At 26.5% G+C, this 25176-nt stretch overlaps 3 protein-coding genes across 7 annotated transcripts in view; 2 read left to right on the top strand and 1 right to left on the bottom strand.

Annotated features, from left to right (window-relative positions):
- LOC145936587 (glycogen synthase kinase-3 beta) overlaps window positions 1-13238 on the top strand; it is a 56483-nt gene extending 43245 nt beyond the window's left edge. For 3 of the 5 annotated variants that reach the window (XM_083038916.1, XM_083038933.1, XM_083038898.1), the window contains exon 7: window positions 1464-7919. In XM_083038916.1, the coding sequence (XP_082895042.1) occupies window positions 1464-1907 (444 nt within the window). In that variant the 3' untranslated portion in view covers window positions 1908-7919. Of the gene's footprint in view, window positions 1-1463; window positions 7920-12131 lie in introns of those variants that run through there. The other 2 variants (XM_083038922.1, XM_083038907.1) reach the window with 2 other exon arrangements.
- Window positions 13239-13608: 370 nt separating this feature from the next.
- LOC145936609 (leucine-rich repeat-containing protein 58) lies at window positions 13609-18479 on the bottom strand. The gene is made up of 5 exons (XM_083038944.1): window positions 18250-18479; window positions 16229-16783; window positions 15038-15254; window positions 14461-14650; window positions 13609-13775 (listed from the first exon to the last, which is right to left on the bottom strand). The coding sequence occupies exons 2-5, from the start codon at window positions 16699-16701 to the stop codon at window positions 13609-13611; spliced, it is 1047 nt and encodes a 348-aa protein (XP_082895070.1). The 5' UTR covers window positions 16702-16783; window positions 18250-18479.
- Window positions 18480-21154: 2675 nt separating this feature from the next.
- Window positions 21155-24622, top strand: Mldr (mitochondrial ribonuclease P catalytic subunit). Its single transcript, XM_083038886.1, has 5 exons — window positions 21155-21323; window positions 22146-23013; window positions 23260-23506; window positions 23703-23833; window positions 24063-24622. Exons 2-5 carry the CDS (start codon window positions 22157-22159, stop codon window positions 24394-24396), a joined length of 1569 nt encoding a protein of 522 aa, XP_082895012.1. The 5' UTR covers window positions 21155-21323; window positions 22146-22156; the 3' UTR covers window positions 24397-24622.
- Window positions 24623-25176: the final 554 nt, after the last annotated feature.

Here is a 25176-nt window from a genome sequence, read left to right as displayed (position 1 = left end):
AAGCCTTCTTAGCTTTTAAAATTTATAAAAATATAACATCTTTGATTGTACAAAGGAAATGTTTTTTCAACTTTCACAATTTTCAGTGGATCTAAAGATTTTTGAATATCCAAATAATAAATCTGAGATTAAAATTAAAAGATTCAACATAGCATATCCAAATTAACGGTTTTAAACCAATTAATTATTGCATTTATGTCTAATCTGCATTACATTTGGTAGGGTTTAAATCACTGACTAAAAATCTGAAATTAAAAAATTCTAAATTTCAATAAATCGTAGATCTAATGTAGTTAATTGCAACAAATTTTGTAATTTTTTTCTTCAAATTAGTAATCAATGATTTTAAAATCTTATAAATAGTGACATGTATGTATATAATTAAAAAAAAAAATTTTTTTTAATTTTATTAATAAGAATAAAACGTTATAATGTACATAATCAACATATTTTGCGGCAAGTTATGTATTAAATATATATACTGTTTCCAAGAACGAAATCTCTTTATACTTTAAAAGAAAAAACAAATTTAAAATAATTTAAATATAGATTCTATGATAATAAGAGTTCAACAAAGTTAACAATATCTGCGTTAGGAGCTAAAATCAAACATTTTTACGTGATTAATATTCTATTCTGGCTACTAATTATTCATACAACTTTCAGTCTTTAATAATCTCATAATGCAACAGGGAGCAGTTCAGTTGGCACTTCAAAACAACAACAACTCTTCACCAACCTTTCTCTTCTTACATTTATAGAAGACAAAAGCTTTCAAATTGGAGCGTGAACTGGACTATACCCAATCTTACTCACTGCTTCATCATAAAATTATCATACACACGACAAAGATGATGACATAACGGATTGTTCTCGCTCGCTCATAATCGTCGAATAACATCGAAATGTTAAGGCTCCTAAGCGCCGACCATGTTGGAATTGTGACGTCAGAGGCGAGAAGATACACGCTAAAAGTTCTTAGATGTCATTTCGACGAAACAGCACTTCAGATGGCTTTAGTACACTCTTAAAATACCTCTATCTCCTTTTCCGTTTATAATTAATCAACAGCTGGAAAATGACTAATATGAGGCCCAGTCCGTCTGGTCTTTGCACATGTGCAGTCATTGACAAAGTCTGATATCACGATCATTTTACGGTTGTTGATTGACTGTCAAGGAAAAAGAACACCCAAGTAACAAACTGACGTCATTAAACGTCAAAATGACATACGCTTGCTATCTGGATAGTTTTCGAGGTATTTTAAAAGTGTGCTAAAGCCATCTGGAGTAGTGTTTCATCGAAATATCTTTTCATTTAATGATGGCATTTAAGAATTTTCAGCGTGCGCTTTCTCGCCTCTGACGTCACAATCTAACATGATCGTGGCGAGAAGCCAGGAGCCTTAAATGCGGAGAACAAAGTGTCAAACGTCATTTGTTCATTCTGATCGATGATTGCAGGTATTCAGGGCGCGTACGCCGCCGGAGGCGATGGACCTGGTGGCGCGGCTGCTGGAGTACACCCCGTCGCTGCGTATGACGCCGCTGCAAGCATGCGCGCACTCCTTCTTCAACGAGCTGCGCGAGCAGGGGACGCGGCTGCCGAGCGGTCGCGAGCTACCGCCGCTCTTCAACTTCACCGAGCACGAGCTGCGCATCCAGCCGGTCCTCAACAGCATGCTGATACCCAAGTACATGCAGTCTGCGGCTGCCACCGCTACTACCACCGGTACGGAGGGGAATAATCCTGGCGGGGGTGGCGGAGGTGGTGGCGGTCAGTCGGACGCCGCCGCCAGCGCTAGCGGTAACTCTAATGATAATAGCGTTACCAGTCCTATCACCACCACCAACACCATCAGTACCAATACACAGAACACTGACTCCAGCCAATCAAACATGGCTTGAACTGCTTTACTCTTTTTTTCCTCCTTTTTTCTGTTTTTTTTTTAACGTTATTGAAAATAAAGATCAGATCACGGCGGAATTATGACGAATTATTATCTAATTATCTTCTGACGAGGATGTCTATGTTGTAAATGCGATATACAGGGTGTTCCTAGAGTCCTGCAACAGTCAAGTATCTCGAAAACAAAGGCTTGTTGAAAAAAATGTTTCAAATAAAACTTGTAGGACTTTAAATAGTAATGTTAGTGTGACTATAAATAGCATTGTTAAGGCCATGTAAGATTTACTTTGACATTTTTTAATGGAAACCCCTATTTTTGACTGCACATTCTTGTAGCTTATCTCGAGAGCTTTTCAAAAGACACTATAATAAAGTATTTTTTTCATTCAGTGCGTTTCGAATTATAATGCTTGAAGTTTACAGTATTTTGACATAAAATATCTTGTAAAATATTTAGTTTTCGACAATCTTACCTTAATACTTTTATGCATAAAATAATTAAACAAATTGAGCGGTATAAAGAAAACGCATAGTTATTTTTAAGAAAATTATATAATTTGCAACATTTTTTCTTAAAAACAATTATGCGTTTTCTTTGCACCTATTGATTGATCTCGTTATTCTGTGCATAAAAGTATTAAGGTAAGATTACCGAAAACTGAATATTTTGCAAGATATTTTGTATTTTATATTTAAAATACTATATCTTTCAAGCCTCATAACTCGAAAAATACTTAATAGAAAAAAACTTTATTATAGTGTTTCGAAAAGCTCTTAAAATAAACTACATGAATATGTAATTAAAAATTTCAAAGTAAATTTTACCTGGCCTTAATAATGCTATTTATAGTCACACTAATATTATTATTTAATGCGTTATTTAAAGCCCTAAACAACTTTTATTTGAAACATTTTTCTCAAGAAACCTTTGTTTTCGAGATATTTAACTGTTGCAGGACTTTTGGGACACTCTGTATATTGCATTGCGGAATTAATAGATATAAGAGAATTTTTTCACCTTTTAGAGCGAAAAGTTAGCGTAGTACAGCGACGCGCGACTCGGCGAGATTAAGGTTTCTCTCATCAACGGTTCATCAGTCATATTGAACGCATTTATGACATCAGGAAAATCGTATATGTTGAAATTAAAAAAAATCTTTGTCGCATGTTCACACAAAACTCTTGTTTGATAGAATGAAATTTATGGTATATATATTTATAACGTTCTGACTCCTTTCTCGATTTGTAAAATTCATTTTATATAGCAAATATGGAATATATATATATATAAATAAACTGCATATATTTGCTATAAAATACAAAAATTGAGCTTTCAGATATCAATTTACAAATCGAAAAGGAGTCAGCGCGTTTTATATATATTATATAATATATATATATTTATATATATATTTGAATTAGATTATTTACTAAAAGAAAAGTTTTCATCGTTTTTTTTTTTTATCGGAGGTCGCATGTAAAAAACTAATTTATGTGCACAATATATGCAAGAGAGAAAAGAAAAACAACTTATATAATTTTCTATTTCTGATGCTATAAAAAGCAATATGACTCTTAGGAGCCTTAATTATAATACTATATTGTTGCCGAATCGGATTCAATGTATATATATATATGTAGGAATTGGTCCTTCTTTAACTTTAAATAACCGCTGAATGCGTTTACTCTAGTTAAAGGTAAACTAAAAGAATGTGTAATCTAATGTGTCTAGTAATGTCACTTTGCATCATCATCGTTTTATACTTTAAGACACCGTGGTATCAAAGCTCGACGAAAATATCAATTTAAGAGGAATATATAAGAATACCGAATAATAATAATTAAAGGATGCTACTGTCTTTCGTAGATCAGAGCGATGCAATTTGATGACAAATTCATAATTATTATATCTTATGTTTATATAAAAAAAAGATCCCTCTTTAACTGATAATTAAATGCGACTGTAATTAAATACAGTCGAATGTCCGTATCGTGAATTTGTCGAAAGACCAAAGAACGTTTTTATTGTGAATTTTTTCCACACACTATTTTTTCTCGCTTATTTTTTTAATGGCACATGCGTCGTAAAATGAAAATGTTGCGCGCTCTGTCAGTCAATCTTCATTTGCTTTCTCATTCTTAATGTTATCACGCGATCACGTGGCAAATAATAAATAGGAAGAGAGAAGAGCATGAAGTTATTATGAGTTGTGTTTCACAATACAAGGTCGCAAAATACAAGAAGAGTTTACTATACGAACATTCAACTGTACATATTGCATTATATATTGCTGTATATATTGCATTAGATTATGTGTAGATATTTTTTAGACGGAGTTAAATATCTGCAAAATTAATCGAGAGAAAGTACCGACGATTAAAAGAAAGAAAACTTATTATGCTGTTGACGTAATAATTCAGTGGCAAATGAGCTCTTCTATTGCCGAATTGACTTAAAAGAATGCAACATTGAAACTGGTTCTTCTTCTTTAATTAATCGATAATTGCTTAAATGATTCACCGACCTGGCAGACTCTAGTTTAAAAGCAAACTTCAAAGAATGTGTAATCGAATCTGTCTAGCAATTTGTTATTACTACATTGCAAAAGCAGCTTTGAGGATGAGAATTGGAGAAAGACCATTTGTGCTATTGATGTAATTTAGCGTATATATAGGAAATTGGTCGTTCTCTAATAACTAATAACAGCTAAACGCGTGATTCTAATTAAAAGGATGCGTAATTTTTGACATCTAATAACATTACTTTATCGAGACAACGCAGGATCGAAACCGATATAATTTCACTGAGTTTATATTCGAAGATTCTTCTTTATTTATTCCTATAAATAAAGCGATAACTGTCTTATGACACTTTTTTTTTTAACGGGAAATTGGATTTTCTCGAAACTATACCGGTTTCGGATCTTCATACATGGTCATTGCTGCGAGATCAGTTTAAAATAAGAAAAATAAAAATGAAATTAATCATCATACTTTCCTCGCAAGGCAAGTTTCATTTCCAGATTATAATTTTCTCAAGGTTTCAGTCAGACTAAGACAAGTAATAATGTATCAATAATACTAGTGGTCCATTTTTCGTCTTGACTGAAGTAACCCAAGTAGCAAACTGACGTCATTCGACGTCAAAATGACGTACGCTTGCTACCTGGAAATCTTGTAAGTAAATTATTATGGAAGGGATTATTCTCTGTCTTGCGTTTAGGTTTCTAACGAATTTCTTTCATACATTCATGGTTATTATACTAAAAAAATAGAAAAAAATACGTTTTATATATTTAAAAAAAAGGATGTCTTTTTCAAATATAAAAAACTGATCGACTCGCCGCAAAATGACCAAGACGCTATCATACGCCAGCATAATTAGAGAGAATGTTAGCTAACAAGCATTTAGCGAGAAGACATATTCGTGCCTATCGATCATGTCTCGGCGCGTTAAGTCATTATCCCTAGCACTGTCGCTATCGTTATATTAATTTTCTCCAGATTCTCTCGGCTGTCCAAATCTTTTTTTTGTTTTTTTTTTGTTTTTTTTTAAATTATAGTTGACGAACTTCTGATCGACCCAACAGAACGATTTACCATATACTTTTAAACCAACGACACGTACACATGGCGAATTTTTGACATGCATTAATGAAATCGCTTCAGTAATGAAGGAGAAAATTTTTTTTGCGTATTAAATATGTTCCCGGAATCAGTTATGCGGAAAACAGCAGTCGAACATTCGAATTCTTTTTCGAAAAGAACATATACATGTGATAAAACAAAAAAAGCTTTCTAAGATTAAGATTTATATATCATATTAGATCCTTTGTTTTTTTGCGAAATAATTGAAGAATTACGAAATGATTTGTAACATAATTTTAATTTTCAAAATATAGTTTCAACATTTGAAAAAACAAATAATATTTAAATGTAAAATAATAAATATAAATTATCTTTATATATATGTATTTAAAAAATGCATTATCTATTATTGAGTTGTTAATACATTGGCAACAGCTTTGTAATATGTTAACTATTATAAAAAAAATGCAGTTATGCACAAATCAAATCTATTCGTTAATATTTTTGACAGAATAGAATGTAAAACTGCAGAAAATTGAAAATATAAAAATATAATTTTTTAGGTTTATGTAACAATTTGAAGATATACACACATATAGACACAGGATGATTTATTTTATTAATCGATTCAATTGAATAACTCAAAATATTTTTTTTTAATTAGATAAAAGTTGTTTAATTTTGAAAGTAATATAAAATCTTGATGATTTTAGTTTAACTTTAATTGTAAGTTGAATTGTAAGTTGAAATATCAAAATTACCTTCAAATTTTTGAATTTACATTTTTTTTTTATTGCATATTCTATTATTTCTCTTTGCTTGTAATCTTGGTTAAATTTTATTGTTATTTATTTTAATATAATTTTATTATATTAAAATGTCAAAGAATCTTTCGAATGTCTGCAATAATTCTATACTTTTATAAGTTACATATTTCTTAAATTAAATAATATACAAAGATTTATAGCTTATTTATATATTTATATATTATGTCAAAAATTTCTCATGGATGTTGTAAAAATATGAATTATAAATAAAAAAGAATTCTATGTAAAAAATTCCAAAGTAAATCTTGACATTTCTATTCAAGGTCGAATTAAAAAACTCTTTATTTTATATCCTCTTTGAAACCAAATGTAATAACTTTGATCTAAAACATTTTTCACAAAAATTTGTTTTCGAATTATTCAGCTGGATCGATTAAAATAAATCATAAACACATACACAAACACATAAAATCGAACTCTCGCACTTGAATTCCGGGTCACAGCAGTTTATTATCTTGCATATACATACATATCATTGCGTCAAAAAGAAATGAAGTTCAAGCAATTTAGTTCTTTTCTAAGAGAGAAACTAGAAAACGAAGTGGCGTAAAATTTGAAAAAAAAGAGTAATGTAGAAGAGTTAAGGATTTTGAAGGTCAAATTTGAATTTTATGGGCGCGTTGAAGGTATTAAAATTAAGTTTTTAGATCAGTAACTTCTTTCTTTCTTTCCTTTTAACGCATTTCACATTTAGTTTTAAATAAAATCGCACATTGTCTATTCCTTTTTGTTTTGAGAAGAAATACATGGGATTGCGCTCTGCAAAATGTCTTCCGATAAAGAAAGGAAAAAAGTACGTCTTGCACCAAAAAAATGCAAACGTATCGACGATAGAAATATTAAACTGATGACATTCTAGCCATATGTGTACAGATATGAATCACACCGTTCTAAACAATTATACTCAAATCGAATAAATGTGAAAATTGAAAAGGATTCTGCTGCTGCATAAAATGCATAGAATTTAATTGTAGAGCAAACTTGCACGTTAAGAGCAATTTTTTTCAGATAAATTGAGTTATTATAATTAGGTGTGGTGCGCGTGTTATAAAGATTAATTATTCTGTAATTGTTTTCTTTAGCGGTGTATTTATATTAAATCCTGAGAAATGGCTGGCTTGATACAAAGGCTTGAACTATACCTTCTCTACGTGTTATCACGTTGATAACATCATGTAAACATCATTCTTTCATAAAGAAATTTCGAAATACCATCGAAATTTGGCGAAATTAAACCGGCTCGTATCTCTGAATCTGTGTTCGTTTTAGTTGCACTTTTCTTCTGTTTTCTCTTTTCTTTGAGAGAGAGACATATATATACCTTCATACATCTATTTTATTTTATTGATGAAAGAAAGTGTAGCTGAAATAAACAGCTGTCCCCTGTTTCTTTTGAATTTTGAGCGACTATCGTCAAGAGAAGTGTCGAATTTTTCGAAAACAGAGGAGAGAGAGAGAGAGAGAGAAATCGGCCGGAAATCTGTGAAATAGAGAAATGATAAATCTTAATACGAACATTGAATCAAAGCACAGCTTGGACATAGATATTGTTGATTATTTATCGTGATTATTATTAATAAACGAAAAATTCATCGATTTTTTCGGTTTTAATTAATTCCTTTCTCATATCTCATCTCATCTTACCTCAATTTGTCTTTTCGATAATGTTTCCTTCAACGCGTCCTTCCGAGATATCGCTTATGGAAAATTTATACTCGCAAATGGAGTTTCTGTATTTAATAATTTATTAGTAGGCAGCACAACAAACTTATAGTATGAATGTCAATATAGAAGACAAATGTAAAATATTGAGTTCTGTATAAATACTTTCAATATTGATCGAGAAATTCATTTATTTTGCTTTTTTTTATTAATGTTAAAGGTCATATGGGAAAAAATAAACGAATCTTTTTAAGAAATTAAATATACACATATACGTATATATATAATTTAATTTATAGAATTAAACGTATAACGTGTTAAAATTAAATTCGTTTTCTGATCTTTCTGATTTTTTTTTCTTCAATATAGTAGTGATACGTTCTTATAAAAAAAAATATATTTTTAAATAATATTGATGTAATAATATCAATTAAATACTATATTCTCCCTTTTTCTTAACTTTTGTCAATATGTTTTATTCGTTAAGTCTTCTTTTTATTTTAACATCATTATTCACAGTTTAATCTTTCTTTGAAGTGTAGTGACTAAAATGTAATATTTTTATAAAGAAAAAAGTTAATAAAATAATGTAATATATACAATATATATATACGTGTATGTGTCAATGCGTATGTATACATATATGTATTAAATTAGCGCAAAAGATATTAAAAAATCAAGAATTTAAAATTGTAGAAAATAAAAACAATAATACATTGAATAATATACAGTGAAGTATATATAGTGATTATTTTAATTAATACAAATTATTTCAAAATTTTGTAAAAAAAACTTATTTTTAATTATATTTGTACGTGTGTGTGTAAAAAATCTTTTGCAACAATATAATATATTCTAACAAATATTCTTTAAGTTTTGACATTACGAATGTGCTCATATAACATTGTTTTTATCGTGATACGTGTTAAAATATGTGTAAGGTAAGAATTTTAAGCAGGTGACATATAGTACAGATCGGTACTCTATCAGTACTTCTTTGCAAAAAAATAAACAATATATTTTGTTTTTATTTTTTAATATGCCAATACGATGCATTTGCTCTTTCTTGATTTTTAAATGTGTAAATAATTTATGTAAAAATTTAATTCTGTTATAATTAACAATAAGTCTAATCATCTAATTTACAGTATATAGTATATATAAATATTAATGTCTATTTCGTTTACATCAGAGCCGAGAGGTATAGTTTGTGCTGCCATTAGGAAATTTATTTTATATCAATCAAAATAACATTTTTTTAAATGTCGATGTATATAAAAATGTAATTATTAGATTCTTTATAACAGAACTACCGAAATTTTTACACAAATCAAAAAACAATTGCACTTTATTAACACATTAAATAATAAAATATTTCGAGAACAAATGCGTTTGAAATTTTTTTTGAAATAATATGTTTTATTTTTTAGCAAGGAATATGATAATATCGATCAGTGCTTTATGTATATGATATTCTGTATATAATAATTATATATTTATATATATATATATATATTTGAAATCGTGATACAATTAAAAAAAGGATGATATTTAATGCAAAAATAAGTCGAAAAGGTAAAATAAAATTTTTCCAAGAATATTAACTTTGTGAGAGAGAGAATTGATAAATTAACATTTAAACTTTCTTTAAATTTCAGTGAATATTTAATAATTTGTAATTGTGTCAAATTTATTTTGACAATAAATATATAAATACATATAATAAATACAAAATTAAAATATAATAAGAATGTTCCATTTAATAAAATATAATTTATGTTTATTAATTAATTTAAGTTATATTGTGTGTGTCTATATAAGAAAGTTATGTGTAAAGTATGAAGATCACTTTTTTTTTCTTAATGGAATATTGTATCTTCTTATTTTTACAAGAAAAATCATATTTTGATAATTAATGTGCAAAAATGAATTCAATTATGTATAACACAAGTTTTTTATAGAAGCTATTCAAACTTTAAAAGGCATATATATATATTATATTAGCAATTCTATTTATATTTGCAATTCTCAAAATTATTTTTCTCGAAAACAAATATTTAAATGAAAAAAAATATTCTATATTTTTTTATTTTTACGAAAAATCCTTAAAATATTTTTGCACCACGATTTCAAACATATCTATCGATGAGGATCTCTCATACACAATCTTTTTTAATTTACGCTATTTTCCTAAAATAACGTATCGTGTAAAAATTTAACGTGAAACATACATTATATTAATCCATTAACAACCAATGTTTTATTCTTGGAACAAAAATTTTATTTCGAGTATAAATTTTGATAAGAAAATAAATTTTTGAAAATAAACTTTGATAAGAAATAACTTTTCTATAAAATTTTCAATACTTTTTTCCCAATATATAAAAATATTCGAAAATATAATAAAAAATTGCTTAAAACTGCTTATAAAATTGTGGCAGTAAATAAAATAAAAACAATATACATATATTGTAGTTGAAATAAGATTATTCATTATAATTATGGATTTAATGACTAAATTATTTATAACTATGGTTCTTAATGGATTTATTAATATATCGATCACCAAAAAAAATAGGGCAATCTCACATATAGTTTATTTATTATTATTTATTATTATTTTCGTAATAAACAAATGAATTAAAATGAATCAAAAGTTAATTTCTGAAAATTTTAATTATTATTAATAATTGCTTACTGTCTCTCTATTTTTATTACTGTGTATTGATTTTAATTTAAAATAAGAATTTCTAATTCTTAATTTTAAAAAAGTTTTAATGTATCACATTCATCAAGAAGAAATTAATATATATCTTTTTATAAATGTATAGATACGTACATGCACACACACACACACACACACAAACACATATAGGGGGTTACATTTTAATTGCACACTATAATCATCAAGTTTTTAGGATACTTACTATATATATTTTATATTTTTTAATTTTATTTTAAATAATGTTTATATTTAGAGGAACAGAAAATACAAAAATTATCTTTTTAATTTTAAATATCTTACGTATATGTATAATTTTATATACGTAATTTTCTCTAAATTTATTTTAACTTATTTTAATTATATTTTTTCCAGAGATACTTTTTATTTTTATATATCTTATTAACTCATATAATGTCAATTAAAGTTACATTTATATTAGGTGCTTTTATATACCAAAATATTTGATATTATGAGTGATTAAAAATAGAAAAGTTAAAATAATTTTAACTTTTTTTATCTGATCTTAACATTCGTTTTAAGAGCCTCAAATGGATATCCTTATTAAAATAATATAAGAAATCTCACGTGAAGTAGAACAATTCTGTCTTTAATACAAAAAATTCATATAATTGATGATATAGTTTGTTTTTTTTGTCATAATTCGAGAAAAATATATAATTATTATATGTATATGATTATATATATAGGCAATTGAAATTCTATTAAAGTTTAATTTAAATTACATAATGAATAATAATCTAGATATACATTATTATTTGCATTTTTAATCTTATAAGTTAATAACAAGCCTTTTATTGCAATAATAAGTGAACTTTCTCCAAATTCTAAAATACACCATATGATCATCACATGTGCACTATTCTATTCTTGATGACATTGCACATTTTCATCGATCTGATTTAATTTTATGACAATAGTCGAATAAATATTCACCCGCACGAGTGTAATAAGTTGCATAAAGATGTTGAATTATAATAAACAATAATCCATACATTTGTGTCTAGTAAAAGTATTAAAAAATTTCAGAAAAAATTGCTTAATAAATTTTTTATTTAGATTAACGTATAATCATATATTTAATGTATAATTTAGATTAACGTATAAAGATATTTATAAAACAATTTTATTTAATAATAATATAAATTTTAATACACAAAATATAAAATTTCTAATTTTTGTAAAAAAAATGTTTTAATATACGGAGAATAATAGAAAATGACTTACAAAAATAAATAAACATAAATCGAAGAAAAATATATATTGCATGCCAATATTTAAGTCATATGTAATTTTTTTTATTCATGTAAAGAAGAAATGCATCATAAAAAAAATATTAATTGATAAAAATAACACTTCGCGATCTGATTCTTTTCTTTACATTCCTCAATATCGCATTTTAGATGAGGACAAGGGTGCTAAGGAGGCGAAGGAGCAAGAGGGTCATCAGGAGCAGCCAGTGGTAGATGGCGAATAATAGAAGAAGCTACACCAGATGATGCAGAGATCAGAACATCAGGCGTTGGTCGGGACGGATAAACGATGGCAGAGATACCTTATGGATGATGATATATAAAATAATAAATCGAGAATAACATCTCCGACCGCGCAGGCGCAGTAAGTCCTTAATGTTTAAGATTCATGAATGTACGATATTAGGAAGAAATTGTTTAATATACATAGAGCGAGACACGTAAGCGATAAAAAAAAATATTTACACACTACACAGTTAAATAAAATAAAATTACAAAAAAGATGATTAAGAAAAAAAGAAGTAAACGGAGTAGTGCTAGTTATCTCACCACGCCTATACGATTAAAAAAAACGCGCTAATTCAAATGTCGTGAATAGGTGTGAGAGGTATATATATGTGCGCACGTGTGTATGTATATGTGTGTTTGGAAATAAAAGTGCGTTTGTGTGAATGAAAAAGAGAGAGAGAGAGCCATGTACATACATATATATGTATGTAATATATAAATAAAGCGCATATATATATGGATATGTATATGTATGTATAGGTAATTAATAATATGATTACACACTGTACTACTGCGGTGAACAAAAAGTAAAGAAAAAAAAGTAGTAAGACTCTTATTACACGATTGCTATGTTTACAATTATTATATATATATATACATAATTAAAATATCCTATAAATATATATATATATATATATAAATATATATGTATATATAATTATAAATACACACAAACACACATCTTTACCTACCGTTCTCATTTCGCTATTCCTCCTCTATGTTTTATCTTTCTCTTGAATGTTGTTTTTTTAATTTTACAAGACATGATGCAAAAAAAACGCATTAATCGTAATTAATGACGATGATGACGAATACCTTATAATATAACTTTACTCTGGATGTGTTTAAGCGAGAAAAAATCACGCGAGACCGTCGCGCCGTTCAGTCACGACGGAGTCATTCTATATAATAAATATCATTGTACATTTTGTGGTTTATTTAACAATAAAATATGAACAATAATGTTAATCGCCGCTCAATTCTTCTCTCATTATCGCACACAGAATAATAATTTTGTGTGTGTATGTGTATGTATATATGTATCACTGTGATATACTAACGCATATATATACTTGATGTATAAAAAAAAGAGAAAAAACAAACATTTACATATATAAAATGCATCGCGTCTTCATATAGGTTTATTATCGAATATGTGCAGCATTTTTACTCCCTATATAAGATTTTTATATTATTGATGAAAACAAACGCAAAGATTTTAGAAAGTAAAAATTAACTTTCTCGGTGTGAAAGAAAATGAAGAAAGTGACGAAGTGAAAAATGGTCTTGAAACTTTTTTCAGAATTGCATTGCAGAAATATATCCTCAAGATGTCTCATTAGCCGAGAAGAACCTTCCTAATCATGGCGCCGCACACTAACTCCTCATCGCTATCGCGTGATTCGATGCACTTGCTGCTACACAAGTATTGTAGCAAAGGTAAGCGATACTTGCCGCAGAAATCGACGAACTTGATGTGCTCCACGCGATTGTTGAAAAAGACGCCTGCACAAAAAATGGTCTGATGTAAAAATTGTACCTATGTGTCATCGGGAATCTGATAATTTCAAATTCGCAGTTGCACATTTTTGTAAATCTTTCAAGCATCGTAGAAAGCATATAAGATTGCGAAAAAAAAATACGAAAGTATTTTAAAAATTAAGCTATTCTTATATTATCATAAAATTCGGAATGACAAGTCCCAAAATTTTTCAGCCTCTTTGTATGTAATATAATATAATATTTAGACATGATGCGTTTGATTAAAAATATCTAATTCAAAATTAACAATTAAAATAATACAATCGATTGCATGTATTATGAAATGATCGGAATTAAATATTGTCCTTATTATAAAATTTCTTTTAAATTAAAATCTCCTTTAAATTTTCTCTTATTCATTTTTTTCCTAATAGGATATAGGGACGTAGAATAAAAATGTTGTTGTGAGCTTTTGTCTTTTACTCACTTTCTCATTTTAATGAGGTAATTATGTTGCAAATATAAACATACGTATAGGAGAGAAAAACAGTATATGAAGAGATTAGAAAAAAATTAGTTTAGAAAAAAAATTGTCCGGTTTGGAATAGAGAAAAAGAAACTGAAATTATTAAAGAATGGAAGAAATCGATTTTATATTATACATATATCTATTATATGCTGAATTATAGAATTATTCAAAAATACTCACCCTTGCACTTGGGATTGACGCAATGATGAGCACTATTAAGATACTGCACTAAATTCCGAGGCAGACTCTCGTCATCATAGCGAACATCGCTGGTCTTAATGCCACGTGCTGCTAATTCCAATAATGATGGCGGATTGTACGTCATGTCGGATACGAATCTCACCACCAGCGGATTGTCTCGTAGAGATAACTATGAAGAGCATATAAGCAATATATTATAATTATGTATTTTATAATTATTAAATATATAATTATTAAATAATAAATAATTATTATATATAAATAATTATTAATATATTTTATTACATATAAATAATATATAATTATTAAATTATTATAATTATTAAAATTATTAAAATTCAGACTCTTTTTGATTTTCGATAAAATAGTGTCGAATAAAATAAATAACTGCTAAAGTTTGGCAAAAAGATAGCTAAAACGTGAAACAAAATTAGTTTATTATGTTCTTTTTATTCGTTACACAGTTGTCAAAATAATTTAGATACTACTCATTGTGATAGATATAATGCTATTAGAAAAAAATAATTAGAAATATATAATAATTATTTTTACCCACCTCTGTGAGACATTTCAATGTTATTATTTCAGTAGGCAAAGTCCGTAGCCTGTTCGTATGAAGGGATAAGGTTTTTAAGTTTGTTAAATTAGCTATCGAGCTTGGCAAGCTTTCCAGCATATTATCACAAAGCACAAGAGCTTGCAGGACTTTGAGTTGACCGAGAGTGGATGGTACTTCTGTTAATCTGTTGTTTCCCATCGATAAAATTCGTAACCTTTAACAAATTATAATATCTGATTTAATGATATTGACAAAAACTAGCTTTTATATAAAATAACATAAATAAAGATCAATTATTTAAATTAATATTACAATTATGTATATTATATATCTATTAAATATAAATTAAACAATATTAAAATTAAAACGATAGAAAAAAATTAATTAAGTTTCATATATTTCAAGCTTTCGTTTTCTCTTTCTAATATTATAATAAATTTCAAACTCTAAAATGACAAACTCTATGTAATAAATACTTATGTTTTTTTTCTTAAGATTTTTTTATAAGAAATATTTTGGAAGTTACTTTTAATTATATAGATGATAGACGCGCTTAAAATTAAAAATTAAAGAGTTTCGTAAACTGCATTTTAAAATGTTAATAAAATAACGAAAAAATAAATACCAAATATATATGTGTATAAATAAATGATAAATAGTACAGGTATTTATAATATGTATATAATACAGAAATATTCATGAAATTTATATTTCATATAATTGATAATAAAAAAATGATAAAGAAAAAAGTTAAAGGACATAGAAATATGCTCATATATTTTTATAATCCTTTTTTTTTTTTTTTTTTTAATACAAGATGCATAAAGAAGTGCAATTGCACCTTTTTTTTAATGGAAACCATTGATTTTACAGAAATCGATTTTTATGAACAATCTGTGTATTAAAAAATAAAAATAAGTTCGAAAAATAGTTATATTTGATGTTTAAATGTTCGAAATATTTAATAATTTAGATTATTTAATAATTGAGATTATTCAATTACGAAAAATTATGTAAAATTATTTAAAATTGTGAGAAAACATATGTAATATTCTTTGTATCATTAAAAAGTTATAGCTGTATTTTTATAATTTTCTATCGCCGATTATAAATTTGTTAATTGTTAATTCATTAGTATAATCATTAAAATTTTAATTATCATGAAAATTTATTAGAAGTCGCGATTACCTTTGTAATTTCCAGATATCCTTGGTAATCTCATTGATACGATTACCACCCAAGTAAAGGTATCTCAAGACAGCTAGATCGAGCACTTGATTAGGAAACTCTGTCAGTCTATTGCCACTTAAATTAAGTTCCCTCAAATTAGCCAAATTTTCGAAATCTTTAGCCAATCCATCATTGGTCAGGTTGTTGTGTTTTGCGATTAAACAAGTCAAGGGGCAATCTTTCCAAAAATCTGGCAAGTTGGTAAGGCCGCAATTCGAGATATCGAGGGAATTCAGGCTGCTAAATCTATTGATATTAATAGGAAGACTTGTTAAACGGTTCTGGTTCAATAATAAAGTGTCCACGTTCTCCGGGCACTTAATATTAAGGAACTGCTTATCCATTATTTCGTCATCCAGTGATAGATACGATAGATCCAACGTTCTTAAACTGGAATCCGAGTCGCTGGAGTCCGACGTGTAGTTTTCCATAATTGATGAGCTTTATTAACATTTACACTTATTCACTTATTTCAATCTTCTTATCCATTTGTACTCACCGTGTTATATAACGCTGAAATGAGAGCATTCAGTTATTTAATATAATATAAAAATATAAAAATATCTTACATACGTACATATTTGATTTATTTTATATATATTTTTTTTATATTTAAATATTCGTATATGTGTATATATGTGTATATGTTGTAACTTGCAAGCTTTTTGTAGAAAAGTTAAATTTACAAAGAATATATTGTTTAATGTTAATATATATTTATGATATATATATGTAATACCGCAAAAATTAATTTTGTTTTGCAAATTTTCAAATGTTTTTCAAAAGAAAGAGAGAAAAAGCTTAATATAATCGAAAAATGATAATTTTATGTAAAACCGCATCATCATATATTATCGTAATCACGCAAGCATGATATAGAGGAATAACGAAATGTAAACAGTAGTTGAATGTATTTTTCTCGTTCATAATATAATTGTGAATAATATATGACGATGTGAATTTGCATTTAATTAATGTGCTATCATACGACACATATGCTAAATCAATTATAAAGAGTAGATAATATTTTGAGAAATATTCATATGTTTTGATATACAAACGGTATAATTTATTATTAGTCAAATGATTGCGAAATAATTTTTGAGCATTTCTTAAAAATTATTTACGATTAAAAATATAATTGATGTCTTTTATTTGAAATATGTGTGTTTTTTTAATCATAATCAATTTCAGAGTTTTATATATATACGCGCATGTCATCATTATCATATGTTCAACGCATGCAAATTAATTGATAAAAATTGATAAGATTCTGAGAAAGCTGTTACAGCAAATCATGTTCTTATCGCTTAGACATAATTTCTTTATATTAAAAAATTTTCCAATATTTTATTAATACAAATTTCTCTTTAATAAAATTAATAATTTTATCATAATTCAACAAATTTGGAGTCAATATTATTTTATTTTTTATAACAAAATTATTACATTATTATATTAAAATAATTCGTCAATTTTTTATTTCAATAAAGATATAATAAATGTAAATATTTTGATTTCTTCTATATATAACAACTTTGAAAAATGTATATAAAAAATTTATACAAAAATATAAAAATTCTAATATAAAAATAATTTATATAAACACTTTGAAATATCTAAAAAATAAAAAATTATATTTACATTAACTAATTTATATTAAATATTTTGATCTGATCGATATAAATAATTGTATAATTTCATTGACAAAAATTTACATAATTATAGACCTTTATTTTAACATAAAAAAAGAAAAGATGTAGAGTTGTTGATCTGATATATGAAGATAAAAATTCGTTATATTTCGCGCTAAAATTAAACAATGCAAACTAAAGAAAGTGAAATGAATGAAGAGCGTGTCACGTTTAAAATGCGCGCGTTAATTAACTATACAACGTGAATCAACAACGAGATTCGTGACATCATATTGTAACATTGTGTGACAACATGGAGATTGCATTACAGAATGTTACACTTACTTGTTACTCGTTTTGTTCGCGCTAACGAGATGATAATCCCGCTTGATGCCTCCGCTTAATTGACACTTCCGGAAACACACACGATACGCGTTTATTTAATTTTAGGCCAACGGATTTCGCGAAATAAAACGAAAAATAATGACACTCCACAATTGGCAGCGCATGGATGGATCACCCGGCCACATATGATATCTGCGCTTTATCAGCGCGCTCGCCTTTATTCCCTTTTATCATCCTATCATCGCCAGCGCTGCGTAAATTAATAGTCTCCCCGCCAAACGACGTCATAATCATCGACTTAAAAATAACATAGAACCATCGAGTGCATCGCTATTATGCTAGAGTGATGTAGCGTACGTTTTTTTGTCTCTCTTTCAACAGAAACTTTATTTCTATTATTTTATTTTTTATTATTTATATTATATTTAATTTATTTATATATTAATTTTTTTATTTATATTTATATTTATTATATTATTTATATTTATATTTACTATATTATTTATATTTACTAGAACAACACAAGCGCGCGCTACGCGCGCGCCATTCTTCGGTTTTATGTTAAAAAAAATATTTTTTTAAAAGTAATATAAAATTTGTTTAAACTCGATTAATAGTTTTTCATAGAAATCAGCTGATTAAAGCGTTAATTTATTAATTAAATTTTTAAATAATATGATAAAAAATTAAAATAGTAATATGTTGTAAATAATATGTTATAATATCTTATTCTCGATTATAATATTTTTTGATAGAAATCAGCTGATAACTTTCAAAAATATTAATCAAGTTTAAAGTATTATAACATATTATTTAAAATATATTAAAAGACATCAGGACTCTTTCTTGCGCTTATTCAGTGGCAGAATCTGCGAGAAAAATCAGTTTTCATATATTTTTGTTATTAATTTACAGATAATTATTAATGCAATTAACGTGCAATAATACGAGTCTTTTAATATCTTCGATAATTCATCTAAATTAATAGATTATATTTTGCGAAGAGATTTAACGAGCAATAATATATGTCTTATTGCGCTCGAAAAATCGTCTGAGTTAATAGGGGAACATATTTTGCGAAGAGGTATAGTGTAGCAATATGTGTCTTTTCAGGTCCGAAAAATCATCTGAGTTAATAGGAATACATATTATGCAAAGAGGTAGATCGAAGTAACGTCGGTAATAAAAGTTGCTAATTTATCGATAACGTCGATAATTTACCAACAACGTCGATAATTTACCAACCTTCATTACCGATGTTACTTCGAACAACCTCTTTGCATAACATGTATTCCTATTAACTCAGACGATTTTTCGGACATATTAAAAGACATTTATTGCCGCACTATCGACACTACCTCTTTGCAAATTATATTCCCCTATTAACTCAGACGATTTTTCGGACATAAATGACACATATTACTGCAGAGATAGTGCAGTCTGTTCTATAATTATACATATATATTTTTTTTTTTTTACATTATTACTTTATATTATTTGTTATATATTTTTACATTATTATTATTTTATATATTTTATGCATTATTTAAACAGATAAAAATAAGAATAATAATTAAAATAATTAAAAAATAATGTAAAGAATAATTATATTATTTTTTTTCGAAAAAGTAAAAGTTTGCGCAATTAAGTTATAGAACATTCTATATATAATTATAAAGTTTTTAACAAGATGATCTTGGAAATAATAAGATTGATATGCTTAAAATAATCTAAATACAAATGCAATAAAAATATAAATGTGTACATAAATGTATATATATATATATAAATGCGTACATAAATGTATATATATATAAATGTGTACATAAATGTATATATATATAAATGTGTACATAAATTAAAAAGTTAAATGTAAAACGGTGACATAAAATAATGTAGTAAATGTAAATAGTATAGGTCAATAAAAGTAGTATAAATCAATAAAATATTAAAAGTTAATATTTATAATAATAAATAATAAGCAAAATTAATTAATTTGAAACATTATAATTAAGGGATTAAATCAAAACAGTGATATAAAATAATGATGTAATCAATATAAGTGGTATAGGTCAATGAAAGTAGTGTAGATCAATGAAAGTAACATAAGTTAATAAAAACACTATCAATCAATACATATAACAATAAATAATAAGCAATATTAATTAATTTTGACATCATAAATTAAAAAGTTAAATGCAAAATGGTGACATAAAATAATGTAATCAATGTAAGTAGGTCAATAAAAAGAGTATAAATCGATAAAATATGACAAGTTAAAATTTATAATAATAAATAATAAGCAATATTAATTAATTTGGACATCATGATTAAAGGGTTAAATAGTCCATTGATTTTAAAATGGAATCGCGCATAATTCGCAAGCTACCTAAAAGTTGCCTCTTTTTTGCGATGTTGATTAGCTGCCTCAATTTGCATTGTAAATTATATTCATAACATCGAGAGGCTGTCATTGTGAGGGTTAGCAGTTTGACAGTTTGTCCAAAATAAAATAAAATAAAATAAAATAATAATATGTTTTAATACATATTTATATATTTATATTTATTTATATTATATTATATTATTTATATTATATTATATATTATAATTTTTAATATAATAATTTGTTTTATTGTAATAATTGTAATGCATCTTAACTATATTATATTAATTATGTTATAATAATTATATTATATTATAATAAATTATATCTTAACTATATATTTTATTTATTTATTTCGAAAAAGAATGGTAAATGATAGGCAAACTTCGAATCGATATTGGAGACCTCTCGTGGTGACAAGAGAAACTAAAGTTATAATCAACCAATCACAATCGAGCATTCTCCCAGTTTGTGAGAATCAGCCTTATTGAAACTTTTTCATGCATCATGGCTTTATAAATATATAGACGTCTGTTTTGATGAAATGTGGCGAGAAGGTTAGGAAATCTGTGTTTCTATTACGAACAATTTTTATAAAAAAGGCATTGCAACTTTGATACAATCTCACATGTGCAAATTGTAATCTATTATATTTACGAATATAATATTATAGAATAAAATTTTCTAGGTTAGTTAACATCTTGTGTACATACATTAAAATTAGCAACTTCATGATCATATGTGATATAGTGGAATGAAAGATATTATTTTAAATTATTCATATATATAAAGTTTTTTAAAACATAAAAATCAAACTTTTAGGAGTATATTCTACATATTATAGTAATCTTAACTAATTGCAAACATATGTTTTTTCACGTTATCTAGTACTCAACTATATATATATTTATATTTGTGTTTTGGCAAATTAAAATTATGCGTACTTGATATTTTATTCAAAAACTTAATTGGAGAATTATTTTATTAATAGAATATACTCTTAAACTATTTATTTTAAGAACACATTATATATTAATATGTTCAATAAAATGACTAATAAAAATATATTAAATTTGTTATGTATTAAACTATAAATATAGATCTAATTTAAATAAATTATTAGTAAATATACATGTATATATATATATATTTTTTAAAAGATAACATTAATTAAAAGAAAACATTAAGCATATATAATTTGTAGAAAGTATATGTAAGATTTAAATTAAAATTAAAATACAAGATATAAGATAAAAGATTAATGATAAAAGAGAAATATTTATATTAGTAATATATTAAATAATAATTGTGTAGAAAATTTATGATTTATACTTTAAAACATAGTCTTCAGTCTCATTAAATAATGTTTCTACAACTTACTATATAAATTTTAACAAGATATATTTTTAAAAATCTTTTATTATAATATATATAAATTATAATATATATATATAATTTGTTTTTATATGATTATGAAATAATTTTTTAATAATAGCATTAACTTTTTCAGATACAGAATAAATGTCAGTGTTTCGCAAAATATATCGACCATTATGGTCTTGGCACTGTAAGTTTCACAAAAACGGACATTTTACGCCAGACCAGATCCCTAATTCTAGGAAAGCTGTCTCTTTAAACATTATTATGGCAAAAAACGCGGATATTTATGAGAAGATAAATGAAAATCTATCAAATATTGAGTGGTCCAGCATACGAGAAAGATTTCTTGAAATTCAACAAATTACTCCAGCCATTGTAGATATCACAATTATGGACGCGTGTCTTACTACAAACTTTCAATTGGACAAAGCTATTGCATATTTTAAATTTCTGAGAGAAAATAATTATCCCTTGAATGTGGCAGTGATTGGAAAGTATCTGAGATTATACTTTATGAAACGCAACTCCTTGAACGATATAGATAAAACAGAAATTCTAGAAACATATAATGCTTTAAGAAAGCAGTATCCATATTTGGATTCCGTTACAGCTGAACATTGTATAGTGAGCTTGTGCTTAACGGATCAGTGGGAAAAGACACTTGAACTAATAGAAATGATAAAGATTACCACCGATCCAGGTAAATCTGTGTATTCTGCATTAGCTGCAGCGGCATTTAGAAATGGAAAATCCGATATTGCATGGAAAGCATTATTAGAAATAACATTGCGCAGATTAATTCCACAAGATATGGTGTATATGTCGCATCTGCAATATTGCGAATTAGAAGGAACAGAAGTTTTTAATGATAGAATGGAAGAGATGTTTAAATTTTGGGCTGAACACAGCATGCTGCCATATAATCGTATTATAAATGCGTATGTTGATGCAGCTTCTAAACATGGCTGGTCCATAGCACCCACAACTATCTCCATGACGTAAGCATTACTTTTATATTATTATTCCATATGTTAATTTCAATTTCTTCTTTAATAATTTAAAAATAATAGGATTTTAGTTAAAGTTAGAATCTTGACACAATAATTGGATTTTAATAATTAGAATTTTAAATTTAACTAAAATGCAATTAGAATTTTTATAAGAAAAATTAAAATTTTAAATCAACAGAGAACTAGAAAATCTGAACTTTATATTTTATTTAACTGCATGTTTTTTCTGTTTAGAGGGAAATGCAGGCATTGCTGTTATTCTTTGTCCGAGATAACATTCAGCGATAAGAATTTTCAGGATTTGGTTGAGTCTGTGATGAACAGAGTGATTGTAGGATCGGATATTTACTACAAGACTAATCCACTTGAATTGGAAAGATTTAAAAAATTTATTCAGGATACTAAACCCTATGACATAGTGATCGATGGACTCAATATAACTTACATTCAAAAGAACGCTTCTATGCCTGGGTTACAAATGGTAATATTTTTGTTGAAATTATAAATATATATGGATGTATAAGTATATTAGTATATTATACAAATGAGTATTTATGTATTATATGGTAGGAATACACTATCTCATTAACAGAGAGAAGAAACTTTTCTTCTATTATATTTTTCTATTTAATTTTATTAATAAGGTTTTACGATAATATATATGATTTATATTACAGTTGATCAAAGTGATTGAATACTTTAGCAAACGTGGAAAAAAGATGCTTGTGTTAACACGTAAACATCAGAGAAAACTGCCTATTTTCCAGTATATACAGAAGAATGCACTTGTGTTTTTGACAGACGATTTGTAAGTATTGAATTTTATAAGGGATTTCTTAAACCTTGTAAAAAGGTATATATAATTACAATAATCATTATAATATATAAAATATAGTAAAATATAAAAAATAAAATTTCCTATGCATGATAAGTATAAAATATGTAATTATATGTAATGTAAATGTATATTATATATAGTATAATATATAATTTTTAATGTGTATATATATATATATATAAAATAATTAAAATTTTAGGTCTGCTGATGATCCTTATTTACTTTATGCAACTATGTCAAGTGGCAAAAATGCAATGTTTGTGTCCCTGGATTTAATGCGACAGCATAAGCATTCCTTGAAAGATCTGAACTTGCAAAAAGAGTTCAAGAAATGGCAATGCTCACATCAGTACTTCATTAAGAAGAAAGATGGAACCAACATGCACATTCAGGAACCTTTCGTTTATGTACCAACTGCGCAGAAAAATGGCGCTTGCTGGCATGTGCCTTATGTTAGCAATGATTCTACTTACGCAGACTCATTTGAATTCCCAGACAGATGGTACTGTTTCAAGTACGACAAAAATAAATGAACATCACGAAATAAATTTTGCTATTGGATATATTATTGACGCTTAGATAAAGATAAAAGTTTTCTTTCCTGGATTTTCATCCTCAAATATATGTATAGGACACAGTACCACATTAATTTCCAATATAGTGAGAATTTTATTCTCATCTTATTACAGAGGATATCATTAATCCTGAAAATTTATTCGAAACCTCGAGATTTACAGCAACTGCTTTAATGAGATACTTGCTTTTTTTAACAATGTCCGTACATCAGATATCTTTAGAACATATCAATTATATATACAGGATGTTTCTAAATAAGTGTGAAAAATTTTAGATGATTCTTTGTCGAAAATTAAGGTGGTTTTTCATATAAACATACTCTTATATCTCTCCCTGAGGAGTTACACTACTTTAAAGGAGGTAAAAATTAGATTTTTATTTTTTTTTTTGAAAACTTGATTTTACGAAAAAATTAAAAGAAACAAAAAAGTTTCTAAAGGAATCAAACTCTAACGCATATTTTTAGATGATCACATTCTGATCGGTTAAAAAGTTCTAATAAAAAATTGAATAGTTGTTAGTTTCATCCTCTTATAATGATACAGGAAGATTAAACAAATATTAATAAATCTTTTTCACTAGTGGAAAATATCCACCAAATTTCATTCTTTTAACTTGTCCAAAATTTGAGAAAAAAATTAAAAATCTAATTTTTATTTCCTTTGAAGGAATGTAACTCAAGGATGGATATAGGGAGGGGTACATGTTTATATAAAAAATTCCCTTAATTTTCAACA

Source organism: Prenolepis imparis, unplaced genomic scaffold (assembly GCF_030444845.1).
Source record: "Prenolepis imparis isolate NDT839.2.m4 unplaced genomic scaffold, iyPreImpa1.0 SCAF_1, whole genome shotgun sequence".
Lineage (NCBI taxonomy): Eukaryota > Metazoa > Arthropoda > Insecta > Hymenoptera > Formicidae > Prenolepis > Prenolepis imparis.
Note: the sequence above shows the minus strand (reverse complement) of the source record. Positions and strands in the feature narration are given on the sequence as shown.

Bases quoted from the DNA above. Each gene is read 5' to 3' on its own strand.
- LOC145936609 (XM_083038944.1), bottom strand. From the start codon at position 16,701: ATGGAAAACTACACGTCGGACTCCAGCGACTCGGATTCCAGTTTAAGA. The intron at 14,651-15,037 runs GTGGGTAAAAAT...TGCTCTTCATAG, and splicing joins CATTGAAATGTCTCACAGAG to TTATCTCTACGAGACAATCC. The intron at 13,776-14,460 runs GTGAGTATTTTT...TTTTTTGTGCAG, and splicing joins CGTCAATCCCAAGTGCAAGG to GCGTCTTTTTCAACAATCGC.
- Mldr (XM_083038886.1), top strand. From the start codon at position 22,157: ATGTCAGTGTTTCGCAAAATATATCGACCATTATGGTCTTGGCACTGT. The intron at 23,507-23,702 runs GTAATATTTTTG...TTTATATTACAG, and splicing joins CTATGCCTGGGTTACAAATG to TTGATCAAAGTGATTGAATA. The intron at 23,834-24,062 runs GTAAGTATTGAA...TTAAAATTTTAG, and splicing joins GTGTTTTTGACAGACGATTT to GTCTGCTGATGATCCTTATT.